The sequence below is a fragment of the Poromitra crassiceps genome (genome assembly GCF_964638095.1).
Source record: "Poromitra crassiceps genome assembly, chromosome: 8".
NCBI lineage: Eukaryota > Metazoa > Chordata > Actinopteri > Beryciformes > Melamphaidae > Poromitra > Poromitra crassiceps.
The window spans coordinates 44,477,800-44,498,848 of NC_139629.1; the positions used below are offsets into that span (position 1 = coordinate 44,477,800).

General features: G+C 43.7%; 1 protein-coding gene across 1 annotated transcript; it reads right to left on the reverse strand.

Annotated features, from left to right (window-relative positions):
- Positions 1–272: 272 nt before the first annotated feature.
- Positions 273–18,952, reverse strand: wrap73 (WD repeat containing, antisense to TP73). Its single transcript, XM_083642366.1, has 13 exons — positions 18,858–18,952; positions 18,089–18,180; positions 17,762–17,914; positions 15,983–16,099; positions 5,364–5,436; positions 3,938–4,041; positions 3,597–3,683; positions 2,649–2,783; positions 2,281–2,358; positions 2,062–2,164; positions 1,734–1,859; positions 1,165–1,356; positions 273–721 (listed from the first exon to the last, which is right to left on the reverse strand). Exons 2-13 carry the CDS (start codon positions 18,155–18,157, stop codon positions 609–611), a joined length of 1,350 nt encoding a protein of 449 aa, XP_083498492.1. The 5' UTR covers positions 18,158–18,180; positions 18,858–18,952; the 3' UTR covers positions 273–608.
- Positions 18,953–21,049: the final 2,097 nt, after the last annotated feature.

Consider the following 21,049-nt stretch of genomic DNA (forward strand, 5'->3'; position numbering starts at 1 on the left):
ATTCATTCTACTAATATAACATATTTTACATTGGTAGAACGTTTTATATTCCAGCACATTTGGTGAATGTCTATTGAATGTATTATTAATATTCCGTTATTTTGAGAAGTTTTTGATAGTTGTGAAAAGGCAAAACCAACCATGGGGGGGGGGGGGGACTGGGCAAATGCAATTAGGCCCTAAGCCACATTATTTACAACAACAAAGTTTATTTCAAATAATTTCATTGTAAAACACGTACAAAATAAGGTGAAATCTATAGATGTGTAAACTTCTACCCTCACAGTTTTTGGAATTAGTGCTTCAGTATGCATTCATTGACATCTATTGAGTGCTGGGGTCTGAGGAGGAATGTCGAGTCAATTTTTTGAACTGGACAAGGAAAGGAGAATCCTGTGAATGGACTCTGAAGACGTAAATGGTCGTCATGGTGAGTTGCCCCATGTCTCCATGACAGTGAAGGAGCTGACTTTTCCATGGAGTCTTTCTCAGAGTCTTTTGGTCATCAGCTTAACACAAACTTGGTCACGTGGCTCAGTAGGCAGTACTGTAATCCAGTTATTCCTGACCTGTGTGCGTGCGCGCGAGTGCGTGTGCGAGTGCATGTGTCACTTGTCCTCTTGGTCAGTATCCATGTAGCACAAACACAGCTGCTCCTTCCCAAGCAGGATCAGGGAGTCTCCACTGCAGTGCCAGCTTAGAGACTGGACCTGGAACCCACCTGGTGGCAGAGGGAGGCAACTGTGATGACAAGTTCTCACACACACACACACGTGATTTTGTTTCTCATATTTTCAACACCCTCACTTGTCACTGTGTAGCTTGAGAATGTCCATTCAACATTGTATAGATACAAATGAAATGCGATAACATTTTCAATGTTAGTCTTTGTTTTTGTCTTAGTGGGGGTATTTATACTGACACTTGTGTCAACTAATGAATGGCTTAGCATTCTTAGAGCTGCATAAGGCAAGCGTTTTATGTAAAATACACCCCGTCTCTCAACCTAAATCATGAAGTGGGGCTGCAGTCGTATTGGGTTTGCTCAGGAAAATCTTGCTGAGGAAACCTTCTCTATGGCGGTTTGAGACTGAAGAGTGGAATACAGAACTTGCTCGTAGACGTCATCGTGCGTCATGGAGCTTTATGACACAAAGCCGTTACCTTCAATGGGGACGTGGACAGAGACGCAGCCTGCAGGGGACCAGAGGTACAGCTTGCTGTTGCCTGTGCACAGTGCCAGCCGCTGGCGTCGGGGGTCCCACTGGAAGCAGCGCACGGCTGACATCTGCTCCAGCACAGCCAGCAGGCTCATCTTCTGCAGGTCCCACACCCACACCACACTGGCCATGCTGTCTATGGTGGGGGAGAGATGCAGAAACAGTCATAGCCACTTTCCGCCTCAAGGCACCGTGAAATGCTCCCACTGCCGCTAAGATCATAGCATCGTTTGTGACTTGATTCTGCTTTAAATCCCTTAAACTAGTATGTGGTGGAAAAACAACTGGAATCGGTAAATTACAAGTTTATAATCATGTTGTTTCAGTTCTTGAAATGGAATTTGAACTTGTACTTTTATAAGAAAACCTTGCTGTTAACGCGTGCCTCTATGACTCCATTCCATTAAATCAGCCAAAATGGTGGGGTGTGATCATACAGTAAATTGCCTTTTTTTGGGGGGTTCACCATGTAGATAGATAGAGTGATCATGGGGAAAGGGGGGGCAGAAATACCATTCTTGGTGGCTAGATAGCGACTGTCTGAGCTGAAGGCCAAAGTAGAGACACCGATCTTGGGGTTGGCTCGGTCTGGGTCTGGTTTGACCACAGGAATCTGGACTGGTGCTGGACAGATCTCGTCTGAAACAGGCCACAGCAACAGAGGATAGACGCTGATGAAACAAAGCTGCTCTTCTCCGATGTGTTCGTGAAACATTGCTTTTACAACACATTATTATTTTTACAATGTTAACTCCATTAACAACAGCCAAAATGGATGAATTGTAGTGGGTGTAAAATCTAATTCATGCTATATCTCTGCTCCTGAAAGTCAGGTACATACATCTGCTCTGGGTGTCGAAGAGAGTGCTGCCCATGGTGATGTTGTGGAGGGACAGGTCGTCATTGGCAACAACTTGCCTTTTCTCCACTTCCTTATACACAACCTAACACCACAACCGACAGTAAATCAAATGTTTTCCAAACCTTTTTTAAGAAATGAGAAGGCACTTCAAGAATAAAAAGATAAAATGGTAGCGTTACATAGCTGGCGAACACTCACAGCTTTTGGGTTGTTGATGGTGGCCGGGTGCTCAAACTCTGTGATCTTCTTCCATGTGATGTGGTTTAGCATGTGCACCTGACGGGGGCGGGGCATTACAGTCATGTGTTATTGACAGTGACATGAATGATACACATGAGAGTTCACAAGCCATATCCAAAACCATGTCGGGCACTTTCAAATTGATACATGTATACTTTCCTTTAATTGTAGAAATGTGAATCAATTTCTTAAGACAGCCGCCTTTACAAAGATTACTTGTCATTTGTATTTGACCAACATATTAATTGTGCTGGGTCCAAATCTGAAATTGGGTATGTTGTATGTCCGTGTCATCAGCCGTTTATGTTTGTGTGTTTTGGCCTTACTTTTTCATCATAGCTGCCGATGGCCAGGAACTGGCTGCTGGGGCTCCAGGCCAGAGACTTGACACCCAGTGACCACTCATAGGCACTGTAGGTGGACAACAGTCGGCCATCCAAAGAGTAGAGCAACACCTTGTACTGTGGAGAAGGTGCAGACACGTGAACCAATAGTAGGGATGGACTGTGTAGTAGACCAACGCCTTCTACAGTGTGAGGCCTGCTGGAGCTTTCATCAGGGGTGTCCAACTCATTTGAGTTCACAGGCCACATGGGACCCAACTTGGTCTCAAGTGGGACAATTATTATTATTATTATTAATAATTATTAAATTAATGGCGTGCAGTCAACAATGGCACCCAACCAGCAGGGGGCGCTCAGAATTGTGCGGTAGAATCTGCCATGCCATTATTGACTGCATGCCGCGCTCCCGCGGCGCTGGCGCCTCAGAGGCAACTAGGCAAAGACATTTAGTGCTACGTCTGTAATGACAACACAGTTTCAAATAGGGTTATCTCAGCTATCAAAGGCCTCTCACTCAGGTGTATATCCAACACTCAGGTGTGTATCCGACACTCAGGTGTGTATCCAACACTCAGGTGTGTATCCAACACTCAGGTGTGTATCCAACACTCAGGTGTGTATCCAACACTCAGGACCAACACTCAGGTGTGTATCCAACACTCAGGTGTGTATCCGACACTCAGGTGTGTATCCAACACTCAGGACCAACACTCAGGTGTGTATCCAACACTCAGGTGTGTATCCGACACTCAGGTGTGTATCCAACACTCAGGTGTGTATCCAACACTCAGGTGTGTATCCGACACTCAGGTGTGTATCCAACACTCAGGTGTGTATCCGACACTCAGGTGTGTATCCGACACTCAGGTGTGTATCCGACACTCAGGTGTGTATCCAACACTCAGTATATAAGTATGTTTTGTCACTCACCTCCAGACAGCTGTCCCATACTGCCAATACACAGCCGTTGGGGGACCACTCCAACCCTGCCATGTCCTGGGTCTCCGTCTCAAAGTGCTGTGAGCAAGTGAAGAGGAGCACGCGTCAAGTCTTCAAACACATCAACATCAGCTCATCATGTGCATTTACATACTTAACATTTAAATACATAACACAACACACACATATACTGTACCTTTATGTGCATGAATTATTCCTACAACGCTACAACGTCAGTTAGTTGTGTCAACTGCTTAAAATATAAATGTAAAAATCCCCCCTTGATAGTGGTTTTGAAATCCAAGGAAAGATCCTCATCTCCTCCTACTCACCCTGAGTAAATGCCAGTCGTCGCACACAAACACACTGACATAGTCTTTGCAGTCACGGCGTTCAGCCAAGGCCATGTAACAGCCATCTTTGCTGAAATCTATACCTGTGGGTGAGGAGAGGCTACATTTTAGAGGCAACAAGCAGAAATGCAAAACCAGTCAATGAAAGGAAAAAAATATATTGAAGATTTAAAATACAACACCCTCGCCATGTTCATGCCAAGTTCCTTTTGCCTCGAAAGAAGGAAATGGCCCGTTATGAAGAAGTGAATACACCAGCGCATTGCTCCCTGTGCATCTCATCCAAATGATTATCCATCAACTCAGTGATATGCGACTACCGGTACATGACCATATTATTCATATGACGGATATCAGGATAATGTGGGTCACACACACGCGCACACACGCGCACGCACGCGCACACACACACACACACACACACACACACACACCTCCTTTCCACAGAGGAACGTAGTGCTGGTGCTGGTTCAACTGTGAACCTTCTAAGAACCGTGCTTTGCTTTTCCATGGGCTAAACCTGGCTAGAGAGCTACGTCATTACGTCACTGAATACCACTGTATATCCTTTGCAACATGGCTACCGGGGCTAATATGGCTAGGAGGACATAAATATGATCTCTTTACAAATAGCCATGCATTTTTTTATCCGTGGAAATATCTTAGTTTAATGTAGATGCAAAGGATATGTAATTGAAAAACCGCTCTTCACGATGTCAACAGTTCTCCTTGGTCCGTGTTTCAAGACGGGCCGGCTGGGTTGCAGACATCGCCCCACTTATTTAGACATCTACAGGCGACTTTGTTTTGGATGCAATCGTTTATTTAGATACGAGGACGCTTCGCTCCGTGTGCATCTCTCCATTCGTCCAGCCGCTCGGCTGTGCCGTGCTTGCTCCGCCTCCAGAAAAGATACTCCCGCCCCCAACCCCTGACCTAAGCCCCGCCCCCAGCCCCTGACCTAAGCGGTTCGGTTCTTTCGTCTAGTAGTCCGACAAAGAGTTGGTGCCACTCTGGAACCAATTTTCCTGGCCGACAGACAGCCGGTTCTGGTTTGAGATTCGACACTGGTTCAGAACCGGGCCTGGGGGGACCGCCTTGGTGGAAATGGGAGTTAATAGGGGCACAGTAGTGCATGTGAAAGTGTGGGGGCCAGAGACAATTATTTCCCCCAGTCGCTGACAGCTCTGTTATGAAGAGCATGCCCCATTTACTGAAGAGGGCCACAGCTGTCAGCGGAGAGGACCATAGCTTGGCCAGAGACCCAGGGTCGCTCCGTAAGAGAAAGGACAGTATGCCAGTCACCCGTCAGACCAGTGGCCCTGTCCTCAGGTAGTCCTGGTAATACATATACAAGTCATAAGCCACATGCAAATAAATAAAAGATATAATCCTTAATACTCACCCTTCTGACATGCCTTGGGATACTTCATGTAAGACACAGCTTTGGTGCACAGGGACCAGACGGTGACTCTCAGCTGTCAAGGGACCAAAGGAGAGAAGAGAAAAAAAAGAGAGCTGTAGCTCATCTTCCAGTGAAAGTATGACAAGCAAACAGCATTGCCAGGCAGCAGAGGAGGGGGCATAAATACATCAAAGAACCACCAACATGTAACCGAAACATCTTGGATCCGGGGTCGGCTTTTGATCCCCGCGGTGGTTTTACACGCCAACCGAGACAACCTTGGAACAACTGGGAGAGGCCCATTTGGACCAGACGCCCCCTCTCTTACTGCCACGAAAGACATGAGTATCTGGTCTTCTGTAAGAGGAGCTTGATTGAGACTGTGATATGATGATGGAGAGCTGGCATCAACAGCAGACCTATTAATAAGAGCTCAATCAAGCCAGGCCAACAACGAGCCTAACGAGGCCCTCCGAGTGCTCGTGGAGGCCAGAGAAGACTTGTCCATCAGCTGAAGGGGGGGGGATGAAGCCTACACTGCAGGTCGCTATGGTCCAATCCTGAACGAACGCCCCTGGAACGACTTGAGGAGAGAGCGCCTAACACCTTTGAAGAGGTCTATGATGAGGAGTTCTGTGAGGGATACATATGAGACCCTGGCATCATTAAGGCTCAATCATTATTAGGAGGCCGTGTGTGTGGAGTGGCGAGTGTGGAGTGCTGTTTCTATTACGTCCCAAGGGAATGAACCCTTACTGAAGGGTTAATAAATGTTTAGGGCAGGGGTACTCAACTTGCTTTGCCCATGGGCCACGTTTCAAAATGACAGGAACAAACATACATTTTTCTGTAGGTATTTGGGGTGTCAGCCGGAGTTTAGTCTGACAATTTTGTGCACACAGGATAGGATATGTTAAAGGGACACTCCACCGATTTATTTTGCACAGAATCTCACACATATCCGATAAGTGTAAACCGTTTTTGCAGACAATCATTTAGTTTGACAGTTGTTGAGAGTTGCTTTGAGTAAAGTCGTGGACCAGCGATGTCATTCATGCACAAACTCAATCACTGGTCCACAACTTTACTCAAATCAGTTCTCAATAACTGTCAAACTAAATGATTGTCTGCAAAACGGTTTACACTTTTCAGATATGTGTGTGATTATGTGCAAAATAAATCAACATTGAAAATTGGTGGAGTGTTCCTTTAAGTTAGTTAGTACATAGTACCTGGGTGGTGAGCAGGTGGCAATATTTGAGAATTTAGCTGGAGCTCAGTCAAACTTTATAGTTTTCATTGTGAATTAGAAAATGGCCAGGGGGCCACTTGGCACCCTATCGCGGGCCGCATCTGGCCCCCAGGCCGCAGGTTGAGTATCACTGGTTTAGGGGTTATTCATAAAAACAGGCTCCCTCAATGCAGGCTAAACCATTACAAGCATGCATTCCTGCCTGTGTCCATCAGGTAGAAGAACAGGTTGTTGGCCATCGGGGGGTACCTGTGTAATATGAGGTATGCCGTTTCAGGGTCACAGGAGTGTCGCCGTTGGTTGGCAGCACTACTACAGTTGGACTTTTGAGTCAATTGTATGTGTTTGTGGGCTGTTGCATGCTAAACCTATGGGTTAGGGCCATGTTTGCTGTCGTTTGGAGTGCGCTCGACGAGTCGGTGTGTGTGGGTGCGCACACTGTTTACTGTTGATGTTGTTATGTCGCGGTCTTTTTTGGATGGTGTTGCTATGATTGATGTCGTGCTATGTTGCTATTTCAGGTTGTGCCATTGATGATGCTGCTGTCGCTATGTCGACGCTGTGTTTTCTATGATGCTGCTGCGTTGCGTTTGTCCTGTGAAACTTAAGTCCAAGACCAAATTCCCTAAAGGGGCCAATTAAAGTCTTCTATCTTCTCTCATCAAATTCATAGACAGGGTTTGTGTGACATTAGACTGTACTAAATAATCACTGTATTATTGAGTTAGGGCTGCAATAAATGATTATTTTCATTCTATCTTTTTTTTAATTCATCATTTGGTCTATAAAATGTCAAATATCAAATGGCCATCACATGTTACCAGAGCCCAAAGTGATATCTTAAAATTGCTTACTTAGTCTGACCAGCAGTCACAAAGACCCCCCGTATAAATTTTACGATACAACACAGAGAAAACAAGGAAAACTTATCATTTTTGAGGCTGTAACCAGCAAATGTTTGGTATTTCTACCCGATAAATGATTAAACAATCGAAATAATAATCAATTAACTTTCTGTCGATCAACTAATCGATTGTTCAACTAATCCTTTCGGCAGTAGTAGCCTGAGTATTTAATAATTTCTAATTTGATAGATCCTATATACACACCACAACTCGACACAGAGGAGGAACTAGGACTGGCCCTCACACTTAGGCAGCCAAGAGGGAGATGTTAAGAGCAGCTCTCTCTCTCACTCTGACATAACCGCCACACAAGTGTGACAAATTAACAGCGAGTCGTGTGGCCAAACACTAAATGAGAGGCAGCGCCAAAGAATAACTATCTGCCCACAAAACAGCATAACAAAGAGAGCACAAGTGTGAAGGACCAGTTTTGACAGCGGTCACTCACTGGCCCACGGGTCTCACTTGAGCGAGATTGATGGCACCAGTGCGTGGCACCAGGCCAGCAGCATATTCCCCCTCCAGGCTCCAGAAGAAAGCGCGGCATCTTGCCCTTCAAGAAACAAGGAGCACATGCCACTGCCAGTCCTTGGGACACTGTTACAGAGAATGTGTGCTGTGTGGACCACTGGCCCGGGTGTTTGGATGTAAATGGAGAAACCAGTTGCTACCCCACTGCTTAGCGACAGTAGCCAAGAATGGCATATATACTGTATATTCTGTATATATTATGTCGGAAAAGTAAAGTGCTAATAGTAATTATGTGTACTTGTCTGTATTAAGTACCTGTTCCAATACTACTATAATTCTGGCTGAAAATGGTGGGGGGGGGGGGGGGGGGGGGACTGTGGCTCAGTGTGTAGAGCGGGTCACACTTCTGAGTTTTTGGTGTTTGTGCCAGTGCGGGCTTCAAGTATGACTGATTTCTCCTGATTTGGTCCCATACTGGTGTCACACCAACAATAGTAAACTACAAATATTTTTATCATTTTGCAATGAAGGTGTGTCTCCAAAGTTTAAGAGAGAGAAACACATTGAACAACAGGTCACACAGTGTTGTACAGCATTAATAACAGCCCTTAACTAGTTCATGCCAAACGCCAGCGCCTTTTTACAATACAGATTTCTGCAGTGCTTTATTGTCTGGGTCACCCCCCTCTTAAACACAGCCCCACACAGTAGTCTTCATTACAAGCAATCTAAATAGCATGGACATGTGCAATGTTAAGGGTGTTAAATTCATGGCCCTCATATCTTCTTTTACAGCTTAGTAAAGCCAATATAATGTGCGCACGCCGCACGCATATGCAGTCCTTTCCGCAACGCTGTCTTACAGTATGTTGTGGTGAATGCTAAAGCTGTGACAATAAAATACTGCACTAAACTGCTTCTGTATACTAGCCAAGAGCACGGCATGGCTCTTTGAGCTGAACACCACAGCAATCTGCAAGAAAAGCCAACAAAGGCTCCACTTCTTACGAAGACTTAATATATTTAACGTTGACCGTAAACCGATGGTGTTATTTTACAGATCCCTTGTCGAATCAGTTTTAACCTTTTCATTAGGATCCTGGTAGAGAGACACTGCGTAACGCGTCATCATTCAGAAGCCACGCCCAAGACGGGGGAAAACAGAAACCCCCCCTCCAATCCTGGCGTTCTCCTATGTCGCGTGCATGGTTGCGTGTTGCACAAAAAGATCGTATATACGGAAGATGAACACTCCAATTTACTTCCTTGACAGCTAGATCCACATTTTTCTTCTCGCCAATTCTCAATGGCTTCCTTGTTTTGCTCGGGAGTACAAAAAAAACTTTAACTGCCGATTTTTTACATTTGTTGTCTGCGCAGCCCACCACACAACAGCTTTTAGCTATGTTTAATTCAAGGAAAATTAGCTTTTTCCCCGTGATGGGCGTGGCCTATTTCATGCAGTGTCTCTATGGCAACCTAATTGTCCAAAACAAAAAAAGTCTGGACAACATTGTTAAAACAGCCAGCAAGATCATCGGCAGGCAGCAGCTCTAATTGTCATACAGAATATCTTTGATTGCCAGATCCTAAGGAAAACAAAGTCGATTTTAAAGAACCAAAACCATCCTCTTTTTGAGGCATTTGACCCCCTCCCTTCAGGACAGAGGTACAGAGTCCCCAGAGTAAAGTGCAATAGATTTAAATTTTCCTTTGTTCCAAGTGCAATACGTATACTCAACTCCCAGAATAGGTAATTGTACCTCGCACTTTTGCACTTCCAGCCTATACTGGCGCCGCTACACTTGATCCTATTCTATCTTTTTATCTTACCTTTTATTTTTATCCATGCAACTTTTTATTGTATCAGTGTACTGTCTTGTGTTGCTATGTTGCACTGTTGTTGTATGTCTTCCTTGTGCTTTGTGGCAAGATTAATTTCCCCCAGTGGGACAATAAAGTACTGAACTGAACTGAACTGAACTGAACTGAACTGGCTTCCATTTCACATAAACACATGTAAGAAATAACACTACACAAATTGAACACACACACAAAAAAACATTTCAAAAATATATATTTGGTCACCATGAAAATTTAAGACTAAACCTCGTCGCACAATTTTAGATTTTGGAATGTGCAGAGCCAAGATTGTTGACAAAGCTTTCATCATACTGTCCAGACAGACATTTGAACTAGTCCCGCTGTCTGTCACCTCGCTGGGCTGAGGAGTCTACCCTCCTGTTGCTTCAAGACATCCAGCTGTGTAGGCCCTGTAATAACACCTCACTGCACGCTTCCTGGACATCCCCTCCCGGACACGGTGCCACGGCAACCACCGTCAACATAGCTCAAAACACAAATACACATACTCTTCTGAGATGCCTTGAAGCCACCAACCACATGGTCGGACGGGGAGGAGGAGATCAAGACCCAAAAGGCAGTGTAACTTTAAACTGGGTGGAGGGAGAAAAGAGGTGGGAAGTGCTTCTCCATGTGCTGTGGTATGTGCTATGGGATCTGAAGTTAGTCAAGCTACACGTTGGATGAAGTATCCTCACCAAAGGTGAGCAGCAGCTCTGGGGATGGGGGGGGGGGGGGGGGTTTGGGACTGGAGGGTGGTGTGAAAAGGCAGCACTCCCACTTATAACAGCTGCTGTTTATCCATCAGAAAAGGAAAATGTTATGTCTATGCTGTGGGGTAGTATAACTGGCAACTGGTGTTAACTGCTGGCATTACATTGACTAACACATCGTTCTCTCTTTTAGGGTCGTTTTTGATCACCAGAGGCACATGGATCGCTTCCTGTGAGGAACTTCCCTCGTTAAAAACCACTTCCTGTGAGGAACTTCCCTCGTTAAAGACCACATGATCCGGGGTCTCAGAGAGGGTCGGTGACATATCAGACTGAAAACAGATATTGCCTGAGATCATACCTGAGATGAAAGAGGGTTGAGAGGCGGGCCATTAGTGTGTCGAAGATTTCATTTGACAGTTCTGGGGACTGGAGTTGGCGTTGGCCAATCCTGGCGTGTTGCGGCCCCAAATCGAGCATGTTCTGGCACTACGCGAGTGTGATCCGGAGAGAACCGGTGCTGACAGTGGACACGCCGAGGAAAGAGTGCTGCCTGCCGGCTTGGAGCGTCGACTAGCCGTAAATACAATATTCTTGGGATGCGAGTTTAACGAACCAATTACATGTCCTTTGCATTCTACATCAAATGAAGACATTAGCATTTGTTTTATTTTCTATGTTACGTTATTGGCCAAGTATATTAACATTTATGGGCTAGCAATTCTGCCCAGGTTACAGGCACTAGGCGGCCATCTTGCCTGCAGAATTTTCTCCTCAAAATGAAGATTGATTGACAGCTGCCATGTCGTGATATGATTGGTTGAAATGGGGTAGAAATGTGATAGTTCTTCATTACGTCACCATACTGTAGATTACAGTTATGAATGAAATCCTGAAAAATGAACTTTTGACGTGAAAAATTGTGAAAAACTAAAGAAATTAGATTTTTGTGATTTTGTTTTTTGCATACATTATTAAATAGGTGCACTGAATACCCAGGTATGTGAACTAAAATACAAAAAAAAGGTCATTTTTGGGTTCAGCTCGTCTTTAAGTTGTGTGGACTTTTTTCTTGTTCTCATGGATGGTCTAAAGTTGGGGTTGTCAGTCTCCATAATGTGACCACTTTGAGACTGATTAAGGGGGGGCTATACAAATAAACTTGATGCATCAAGGACAGAAGACATCACAATGGGACAGTTGGGGCTACCTTCTGGCAACAATTAAGTGACTTCGAGTATATCTAGAAAAGCGCTATATAAGTTGAATGTATTATTATTATTATTATAACATCCATAAAGCTTGACGTGAAGAAAACCACAGAATTAGTAGGGGACATTCCCCATAAGAGAGGCTGTGGGCAACACATGAGAGATAAGTTCACGTGTAGCACCAGGGCCACTGAAAGCATCCTGCGAGAAAACATATCTATCAGCAATTCTAGGCTACGCTCCTGGGCGAGAGTGTATGGAGTGTGTGCGATGCCTGGGCGAGAGTGTATGGAGTGTATGTGATGCCACATAGGCCTATCTGTCAGCAGAGGATTAGACTCTAGGGCATTCCACATAGGAAACCATCTCAAACCAATATAGCCCCATTTCTCTTGTTACAGCCTCATGATTCTGCCGAGGATCCGGAGCCTCTCGCAGCCCAGACATCATCGGTATGGTGGAGCTATTGTCCCGCTTTGTGGCACGTCAGCTGCCTTACATTCACAGTTTAGTCCTGGTGGTGCCGTTGCCAACAATGCTACGTTGTTAGCGGGGCTCCAGCCGCACTGGCCAGGTATGCTATCGCTAACCTGATCCCAACAATGTAAAAACCATTAAGAGAGCGAGGTGAAGCTCAACGCTGTCCTTGGCTGGGGTTTTTCCACCCGTTAGCTGATCACCACTCGGATGCTAAAGGCGGATTAGCGTGGGGATGCTCGCGTGGCATTTTTGTGGGGTCGTAAGATAAAGGACGGGAATTCAAATAGGAGATGACTTGGATGATGGAGTCTCACAATACATCGGCTATAGGTTACAGGCAGCAGCAATGTGTCTTTCTATTCAATCTGCCACACGGCACCATTCCAAATGTGAAAACAGCTGTTTTTTTTGTCATGCGTCCTCTCACAAAGACACACTTCTTCCATTGTCAATAATAAACGCCTTTTTCAGGAGCAGCTCTGGGGCATTTCGAGCTGGGGGGGAACAGTGGCTAGGCTATATGTGTTGTTAGGGGTGTCAAAATTAATTGTTTAATCGATGCATCGCGATGCGGACGTGTGAATCGAATCGTTGACAGATAATCGCTGAATCGTTTATGTTTAAATTTCTGTCGACATTCAGATTTTAAAGCACTTTCTAAGTAAAACAAAAAAAAATAGATATGTATCTGACTGCTTGTATTAAATTGATGAAAAAGTAGCCATGTGCAGTAATAAAATAGAAAATTGAGGATGTGATACTTGGAGCTGCGATACTTAGAGCTGTATCGAGATGCATCGTGGAATCGAATCGAAATCGAAGACGGATGAATCGTAATCGAATCGAATCGTGAGGCCAGTGAAGATTCACAGCCCTAATACGTGTACACAGTATGCCTAACGGTTGTCTGCCAATAGTTGCCAACTCCTATTAGCACTAGCACTGATGTAAATCCCTCCCCTAATGTAGCAATGTCAGCTGTGAGCTGACAAATGACTGTATCAAAATGGTCTGAAGGCATTTTGTTCTTGCTTAAGAAAAAAACAACACTTTAATAGCCACACATATACACACACACACACACACGCGCGCGCGCAGGCGCGCGCGCGTGCGGCCGGCCACACAGATACATTGACACATAGACAGACACACAGACACACACAAACACACGTTGCACAGTCCACACCAGAGGCAGCTGTCCCTAAACAAGTTAATATAGCAGCATTAGCAGGCTGTTTATGAGTGGGGCTGAAACTGGAGCTCGACACCAACACCCGTCTGGCACTGCCTTAATGAAAGCTTGGGCTGGGGTGACGGTAAGGTCAGTGGGCCCCTTGGCGTGGTGGTGGTGGTGACCATGGCCTACGTTCGATGCTTCTGTTCAATCTGCTGGGCAAATCTTAATGAGCAAAAATGCTCGTTAACAGTGCAGCCGTTCTATCAATCCTCCATTCAATGGAAAGGGAGTGCAGGTTAGGGTTAGGTACTGCTAGCCACTTGGTTTGGGTTAGGGTTTGTACTGTATATGGTGGGGTGGGGTTGGGGGCTCCAGGGGAAGGGTTATTAGGGTCTCCAGGGGAAGACTTTGTTGGGGGCCGGAGAGTGAGACCCCCCAAAACGGTAGGGTTGGGGGTTTCTGCCCCCGACCCCTCTGGGGGTCTTCCCCTGGAGACCCTGTGTTTGGATTCAGATCCATTAAATAGGCTTTTTGTCAAGTAACCTGTGCAACCTGGGGTGTAGAGGAGAGAGGAGTTGAGTCATCAGCTTTACGAAGTCCTTGTCATCATAAGCTATACTAATGTACTATGCAGACTATACTGTACTATGCAGACTACAATGTACTATGCAGACTATACTGTACTATGCAGACTAGACTGTACTGTGCAGACTACACTGTACTGTGCAGACTACGTGCTGTAATATGCAGACTACACTGTACTATGCAGACTATGCTGTACTATGCAGTATGCAGACAGATTCCTCCCTGTGGAAGGAGCCTCCATTCTATTCCTGTGTTTTTTGGAAGATGCAGACAGACACAAAGCAGACATGCCACAGACGCTTGCACTCCCTGCACCCTGCACCCTGCACCCTGCTCCAGACCAGACACAGTTGTGTGCTGGGCCGCAACACCTGTCAAATGATTCCTGGAGTCAGGTTCAGCGTGGCAGACGCAGGCCCACCGTGGCACGGTGCCTAGTCATATTCCACATGGCCTGGTGGCGGGTCCTAGCATAGCCCCTCGCCCACGCCGTCTGCTTACAGCAGGCTGAATATACATACAACAATACATTTGGGGAATCATGGAATGAAATTCATTGTATAATCAACTACATTTATGCTGTGAATTCTATTTCTACATGTATAGCCATCTTACTACAAGGCGGATTGCCTTTTGCATGACACAGACTACATGTATTCAAATCAAAGGAATGTCATCTTCTTTGTAAATATGATCATACTTGTAGGCCACATACTGTATTGGGGCAAAAAAAAATAGCAGTGCCAAATTACGACATCCACTCTCGTGTCTGGTGTTCCCCAAACACGTTTGTTTTTAGGTTCCTTACTGTTCTCTATTTAGGTCACATCATTCACAAACATGTATATTCTTTTATGGAACTACCAAACAAATCAAGTCCAAATAAAAGTTGTCTTTACAAGAAATGACTTTTCACAAGGAAATAATGGCCTCTTTAATGCTCTACATAGCAAATGCCTCCTCTTTTGCTCTTTTCTTTTGACCAAGAAATGCATTTTCCTTATGAAACATCTCCGAAATCAGGTATTTTCTATTTCTTCACGGACCTCGAAAAAGTGAATCATTCTTTGATATCATCTTGTTTCCACTACCACATCTCAGTCTCAGTGAGAATGCTCTGTCTCATCTGTAGCAACTGTAGTACAAAATACAGCAACAAAGCTTTTAACTAAATCTACGAGACGTCAACACGTTAGCCCTATTAGAAGCTACTCTGGTTGACGGGTGATTATTAAAAATTGATTTAAAGATTTTACCGATCACCTCCACGGCTTGTATTGGATCAGCGCCTAGCTAGATCTCTGACCTTTTAATCCACTATGAGCCAAATGGCAGCGTCTGATCCCGAGGCAATCACTTCAAAATCCATGCTGACAACAGGAGATCAGGCCGTCTTATTTTAAATCACCCTTTTATCAACTTGAACACGCTTTTAGAGACTTGCTTTTACCTTGCGATTAGACTGATTGCTATCACCTTACCTTTTATTGTTGTTGTTTTTTTATATTGCTTCCCTTTCCCGTTGTTCTGTGAAGCACTTTGTCACTTTGTTTTGAAAAGTGCTCTATAAATAAAGTTTATGATCATTATTACTATCATCAACAGGACATCGCTAATAGCCATCGCTGGCAGAGGAAATAGCAGAGCTACGTCGGAAGGGCACGTACACATTGCACCCGTGTTCCGGAGGTACTTGAGACTTACAGTATGTATGACAGGACGCTAATGTTGGGGGGCGCGCTATGAAATCAGGCTGAATACATGTGGCAGGTGGGGGGTGTGGAGCGGTTTGGGGCAGTTCAAGGAAGGCTCTGGTGTCTGGCTATTTTCAGGTCTCCCTTCCTTGCGGGCCAGCAACAGTTGACACCGGACAGGCATACACATAAACACACACACACACACACACACACACACACGCATGCACGCACGCACACGCACACACTGTGACTTCACAACACTTACATGGAACTCGGTGGTGTTGAGAATGTGACGTCCGTCTGGGCTCCAGCGCGAGGACACTATTCCTATTGAGCCCTCATCAATCTTACAGTGCCAGTCGGGCTGCTGGAGAGACCACACCTGAAGAGAGAGACGGACACAAAAAAAGAGATCGGAACAGAAGGACAACCATCAGCGCCACTCACAGCTAGCTTGTGTCTCGCTCAGTAACCTCTCAGCAACATCAGCACCTTGTGTCTTGCTCAGCGTGCACTCAGTAACCTGTAAGCAACACCTGAGCAACATCAGCAACCATGAAAGACTGGCGCTGGTTACCGCTTCAAAGGTAAGCTGCTGAGCCAGACTGAGCTGTGCTGCACGTGAAACGTCTTGATACTAACACAAGTGTTCCACTGTTGCTTTTCCGTGACTACAACACGCCGATAAAGCAATCATTATGACGACTTCTGTCAATCAATTTGGAGAATTTTTTTTGTGTTTTTTTTCTGTGGATGAACGGGTCATTTACAAAGACTTTGGACATTTTTGAGCAATCCAAAATTATGGGCGTACTTGGTGATGATTAACTAAAAAATTGTAGAAAAAATATAACAGCGGTTAATAAGCTAGATTCTTTGGTCAAATCAATTGAATAACATCCTTTTATTCAGAGGCCATTGTTCAGAAGAAGAAAAAGTTTGGTTTGAGTGTATCATAACTGACACCCTTGATTCCAGAGCTTATTTATGCTCTTCTTGGCTTGTTAAATGGTGAATTTCTTGTATCAGCTGCTGGTGGGCATCACATTATTCCTTCTGGTGTGGGCTAATCTAAATGGCCAATCAATGGTCAATCACCGTCTAAAACTATAGCTGGACCAGCACCACGCAACAACTACACATAGTTGGTTTAAGGTCAGATTTTTGTCCTTTGTTCTACGTTGACCTGTAGGGGACAAATCCACGTGAGAAACTCAACATCAAGTATCCATCTGTATCTTTTTGATATGAAACAACAAAGGAGTAGATGCACTCACTCAAAATCACACATATTCATCAACAATGTAGAAGAGTAAAAAAAAAAAGTAATTGTAGCCGAGTGAGAGTTCATTCAAATACAAGATACAAATGCATCTACTGTATAACATCATGCTTACAAAATAAAATAAGAAAGGGTTACTTGCAAAGCCCTTTACAAAACTACAAAGGATATAAATACAAAAACAATTACGGTAAATAATTTCATAAATAGAGTATGGTCCATTATTGGTGTTATGAACAACAGCCATTTTGGCTCATGTTTACCAACAGTGCCAATCAATTCTGTAATGCACTTTTTCCTCATATTTGATCAACTTTAACCTAGAAGTAGATTTTGGAAATATAAGACACAACTCGGGCTAAAAAAAAGAGTAGTTGATTTCCGAGCTATAGAAAATGCAGTCACGCTAAGTTGTAAGTTCTAAATTATATTTAATAACATCTGTCAGTGATGTAACATTTAAAGACATCTCTCTTCATCCTCTCAAAATCATGATATAAAAATGGCATCAATTAAACTAAACAGCATTTCTAAAAACAGAATGACATAACAAAAAGATGCAATTCATGACTATTTTATTGCGTACTCTGTATCAAAATATGCAAAACCGTGTACTGATTTGAATGACTTCAATTTCTCCCAAAACACTCAGTTCTCCTCTAGCCCAGTGAGATTATTATTATGTGACTAGCACATTGCCATTTGACAATTCTCATACTCACTCCCATCCCAGTGTCCCTGGTCCCATTCTCAGTATCCTACCTGTACCAGTCCTCTCTTGTACATAGCACAGAGAATGAAGAGGGAGTCGGAGGACCAGTCCATGTGGACTATCTGGTCCAGGCAGGTGTAGAGGTGCAGGATCTGTAGGGAGTTCACATCGCGCACTACCAGCCTGTACTGCACACAGGTAGCCTGATGTGTGAAGACAAAGAGACAGCTTTAACACGGTCATAACTATTATCTACCTGCAATTAGCAACCTAACCAATCCAATTCAATCACTATTCAATGTTTTCATTCTAGTACTTAAAAGGCATGTAAGTAGTAGTGGCATGGATTATACAAAAAGACAAACTTTAACACTTACCAAATATTTCCCATCAGGGGAAACTTTGCAAAGTTGGTTGGACTGCTTGAAGACCTCAGAGAAATTCATCTTGTGATGGAACTGTTCCTACGCTGTGAGAGACAGGGGCATTTTGAAGCAAGAGTTAGTATGGTAATAAATAAATAAAATGTAGTGATTGGAGATTACAGTCCCTTTCCACGGCTACTGACCATGGACCTATTACTGACAGACCACTCATCTCAACTGTTGCAATTAGCAAATATGAACACATGATGGCGCCATAAGTCCATAATATCAATGACACACACACACACACAGACGAACACGCTTCAAAATGTTTGAACCTTTTTGGATCCTCCGCTCTGACAGGCAGCTCAACCTACTAAACTGTAAAATAATGGTATGGGTTAGGGCGGGAAAGACATATTTGTTTACTCGGCGAAAGCCAGCACATAACGAGTAACGTTATGGCTGAACCTGCACACACACAAGTAAGTTACAGAGGCAATGATAGTCGGTTTAATAATACAAAGTTAGCTTAGTAACGTTAACATGATCAGTAACTCTGCTAAGTTAGCTATGTGTGCAATTAAAGAAGACTGTAAATTAAACCAGCAACACTACGAGCTAAACGGTAGCTGTCATTGTCAAGCTAGCAAACACTACAGTAGCTGCTGCAGTCAAGTAGGTAATGCCTGGCTAGTTAGCTAGCTAGCAAGCAGGTGGCTAACAAAAGTCCATCACACAACTAACGTTAAAACTTAGACCAAAGCAGTGCTGTCTTCACCTGTTAATATGTGGAGAGAGGCGAGGAAGCCAGCAGTTGAGAAAACGTTCTGTATTCACATGTTTCTGTTCTGTTGCTGCTTGTTTGTATCAGGTTTGTATCAACAGATGGCTACAGAATGGCGCTGTCCAATCAGGGTGTGTGCCTACAGCGACTTGGCTTCTGGGAAATGTAGTTCAATGTGTCTGTCTGTCTGTGCGTGCCCCATCGTGCATGCGCCGTGCGTGCGTGTCACACTCACAACACGACAACATCAATGCATATATACTATAGGCAATAATTCATTGGAGTTTCTTTTATTTAAAAAAAATACTCAAAAGAATGAGGTAGTATTCGGTACAACGAAATAATGCTATCTTATTTTTGCCTGTTCTCATGAAGTTTTCCTTCCAATTTTATAGTTGTCCAGTCTATTGTTATCTTTAGTTAACATAATCCTGTAAGCATAGATCAGTTTAATTGCCTTATAATAGCCTATTCTTCACCTCCATCAGCCCTCTGGTTTCCCGCTTGTGTGTGCCCAAACCGCGGCTACACACACACCGCCTCCCTGCTTCTCCCAGCCAGGCAGCGCACCGTGTCATCTCCAGTTTCCTTGAGCAAAGCTCTCACTTCCCTGAATAGCAAATACTTTTTCTCCTCTTACTTCGCATTTGAATATTTTTCTTCGAAAAGTCAATCATTTCCAAACGTTGTTTATCAAATTCTTTAGTCGGTCGATTTTTTTTTCTTCTTTTTATAGGGTCATTCTCTTGGCATGTTAAATAATAAACAGGCAAGTGCTCTGCGCCATTTAATTGCTAGACATTTCGATGGGATTACAACAATCTTCTGGTAAGTTGATTTATTTTTTTAATATGGTCTCATAGGGGTGATTTATTTAGCTTGTCTTTTTTTTCAATTAGGCCAAGCAGTTTCTCATTAATAAAGGCTTGGACGACATTGATATGGATATGGTCCTCGATATTTCGTTCATTTCAAAAGTATGTTACTTATGTATAGGTAATTGTTCAACAACTGAGAAAATCAATTGAAAGCTGTATTAAAATGTGACTGACAAGACAGGCCCACTGTATTGAGTTTTGGCTTACACAACATACAACACTGCAAGCATTAGAAAAATGCTTATAATGTTTCTGATAAACATTGTTGATCTAGTTTTGGTATAATAGCCTTTAAGGTCTGCGTTGTGTGGGCTATTCTCCAGCTAAAAGAAAATAATCAAAATAAAGGGCTCCTTAATAAATTGACCTTATATAAATAAATAAAAAGACATCCTTCCTTTATGTATCTACAGTATTTGTATCCCTTGCATTATGGGGACTTTTTTTGCAAACGACTTTTTTTTTAAGAACTATTGATTTTTTCCAGACTATCATCCTTTTATAGCATCCACAAAGGCTTGATTGACTTGATTATTGAAACAATGCTGTTGTTACAGGCTAGTAATGGGTTTATTATAACTTCCACAATATAGCCTTAAAGAATGTATATAGGCTAAGCATTAAAAGACCCATTCTGTGAGTTGTGGTCTCCAAAAAACCTCTTCCTTTTGCATCCCTCATTTGTAGGCATGACACATTTTCACTTGGCAGGATCTGAGTTACAATTTTAAAATTAATTTATATATTGTTCTGTTCTCAACTGGGACTGCGTGTTCTTGGAGGAAATGGCCCGTGGGAGGGCAGTGTGTAGACGTTGTCATGGGCGCTGTAACCTGGGAGTGCAGACCGATATGGAGACAGGTGAATATAATCAGAGGAACAATGTCAAACAGAGGACGGTGCGAACACCAGAGGCCGTGCTTCACAGACAGTCAGAGTCAGGCTTGCTGTAGGCTACATGGCTAAAGAGAGAAAGAACGCAAGTGTTCAATAACTTGTATATTTTCATCAATAATTGGGCCTAATTAAATAGGTCATAATTAAATATAATACCGTTTCCCATACCATACCACACATAGGCCTATATGGCCTGATTAAAAACATGATAATAATCATATTAATATTATTATTATTATTATTAATAATAATAATTTATTCGCCTATAAGGTCCCATCAACTCACTTTTACGCGCCAGGTCTGTCGACAGGAATATTATAAGAATATTTAGCCTGAACTGTGTTATGGCAAGACAGGATCGTGGCCCTCCCCCGTGGCGCAGGCTATAAGTGAAAATGCTGTCTGCGTCCA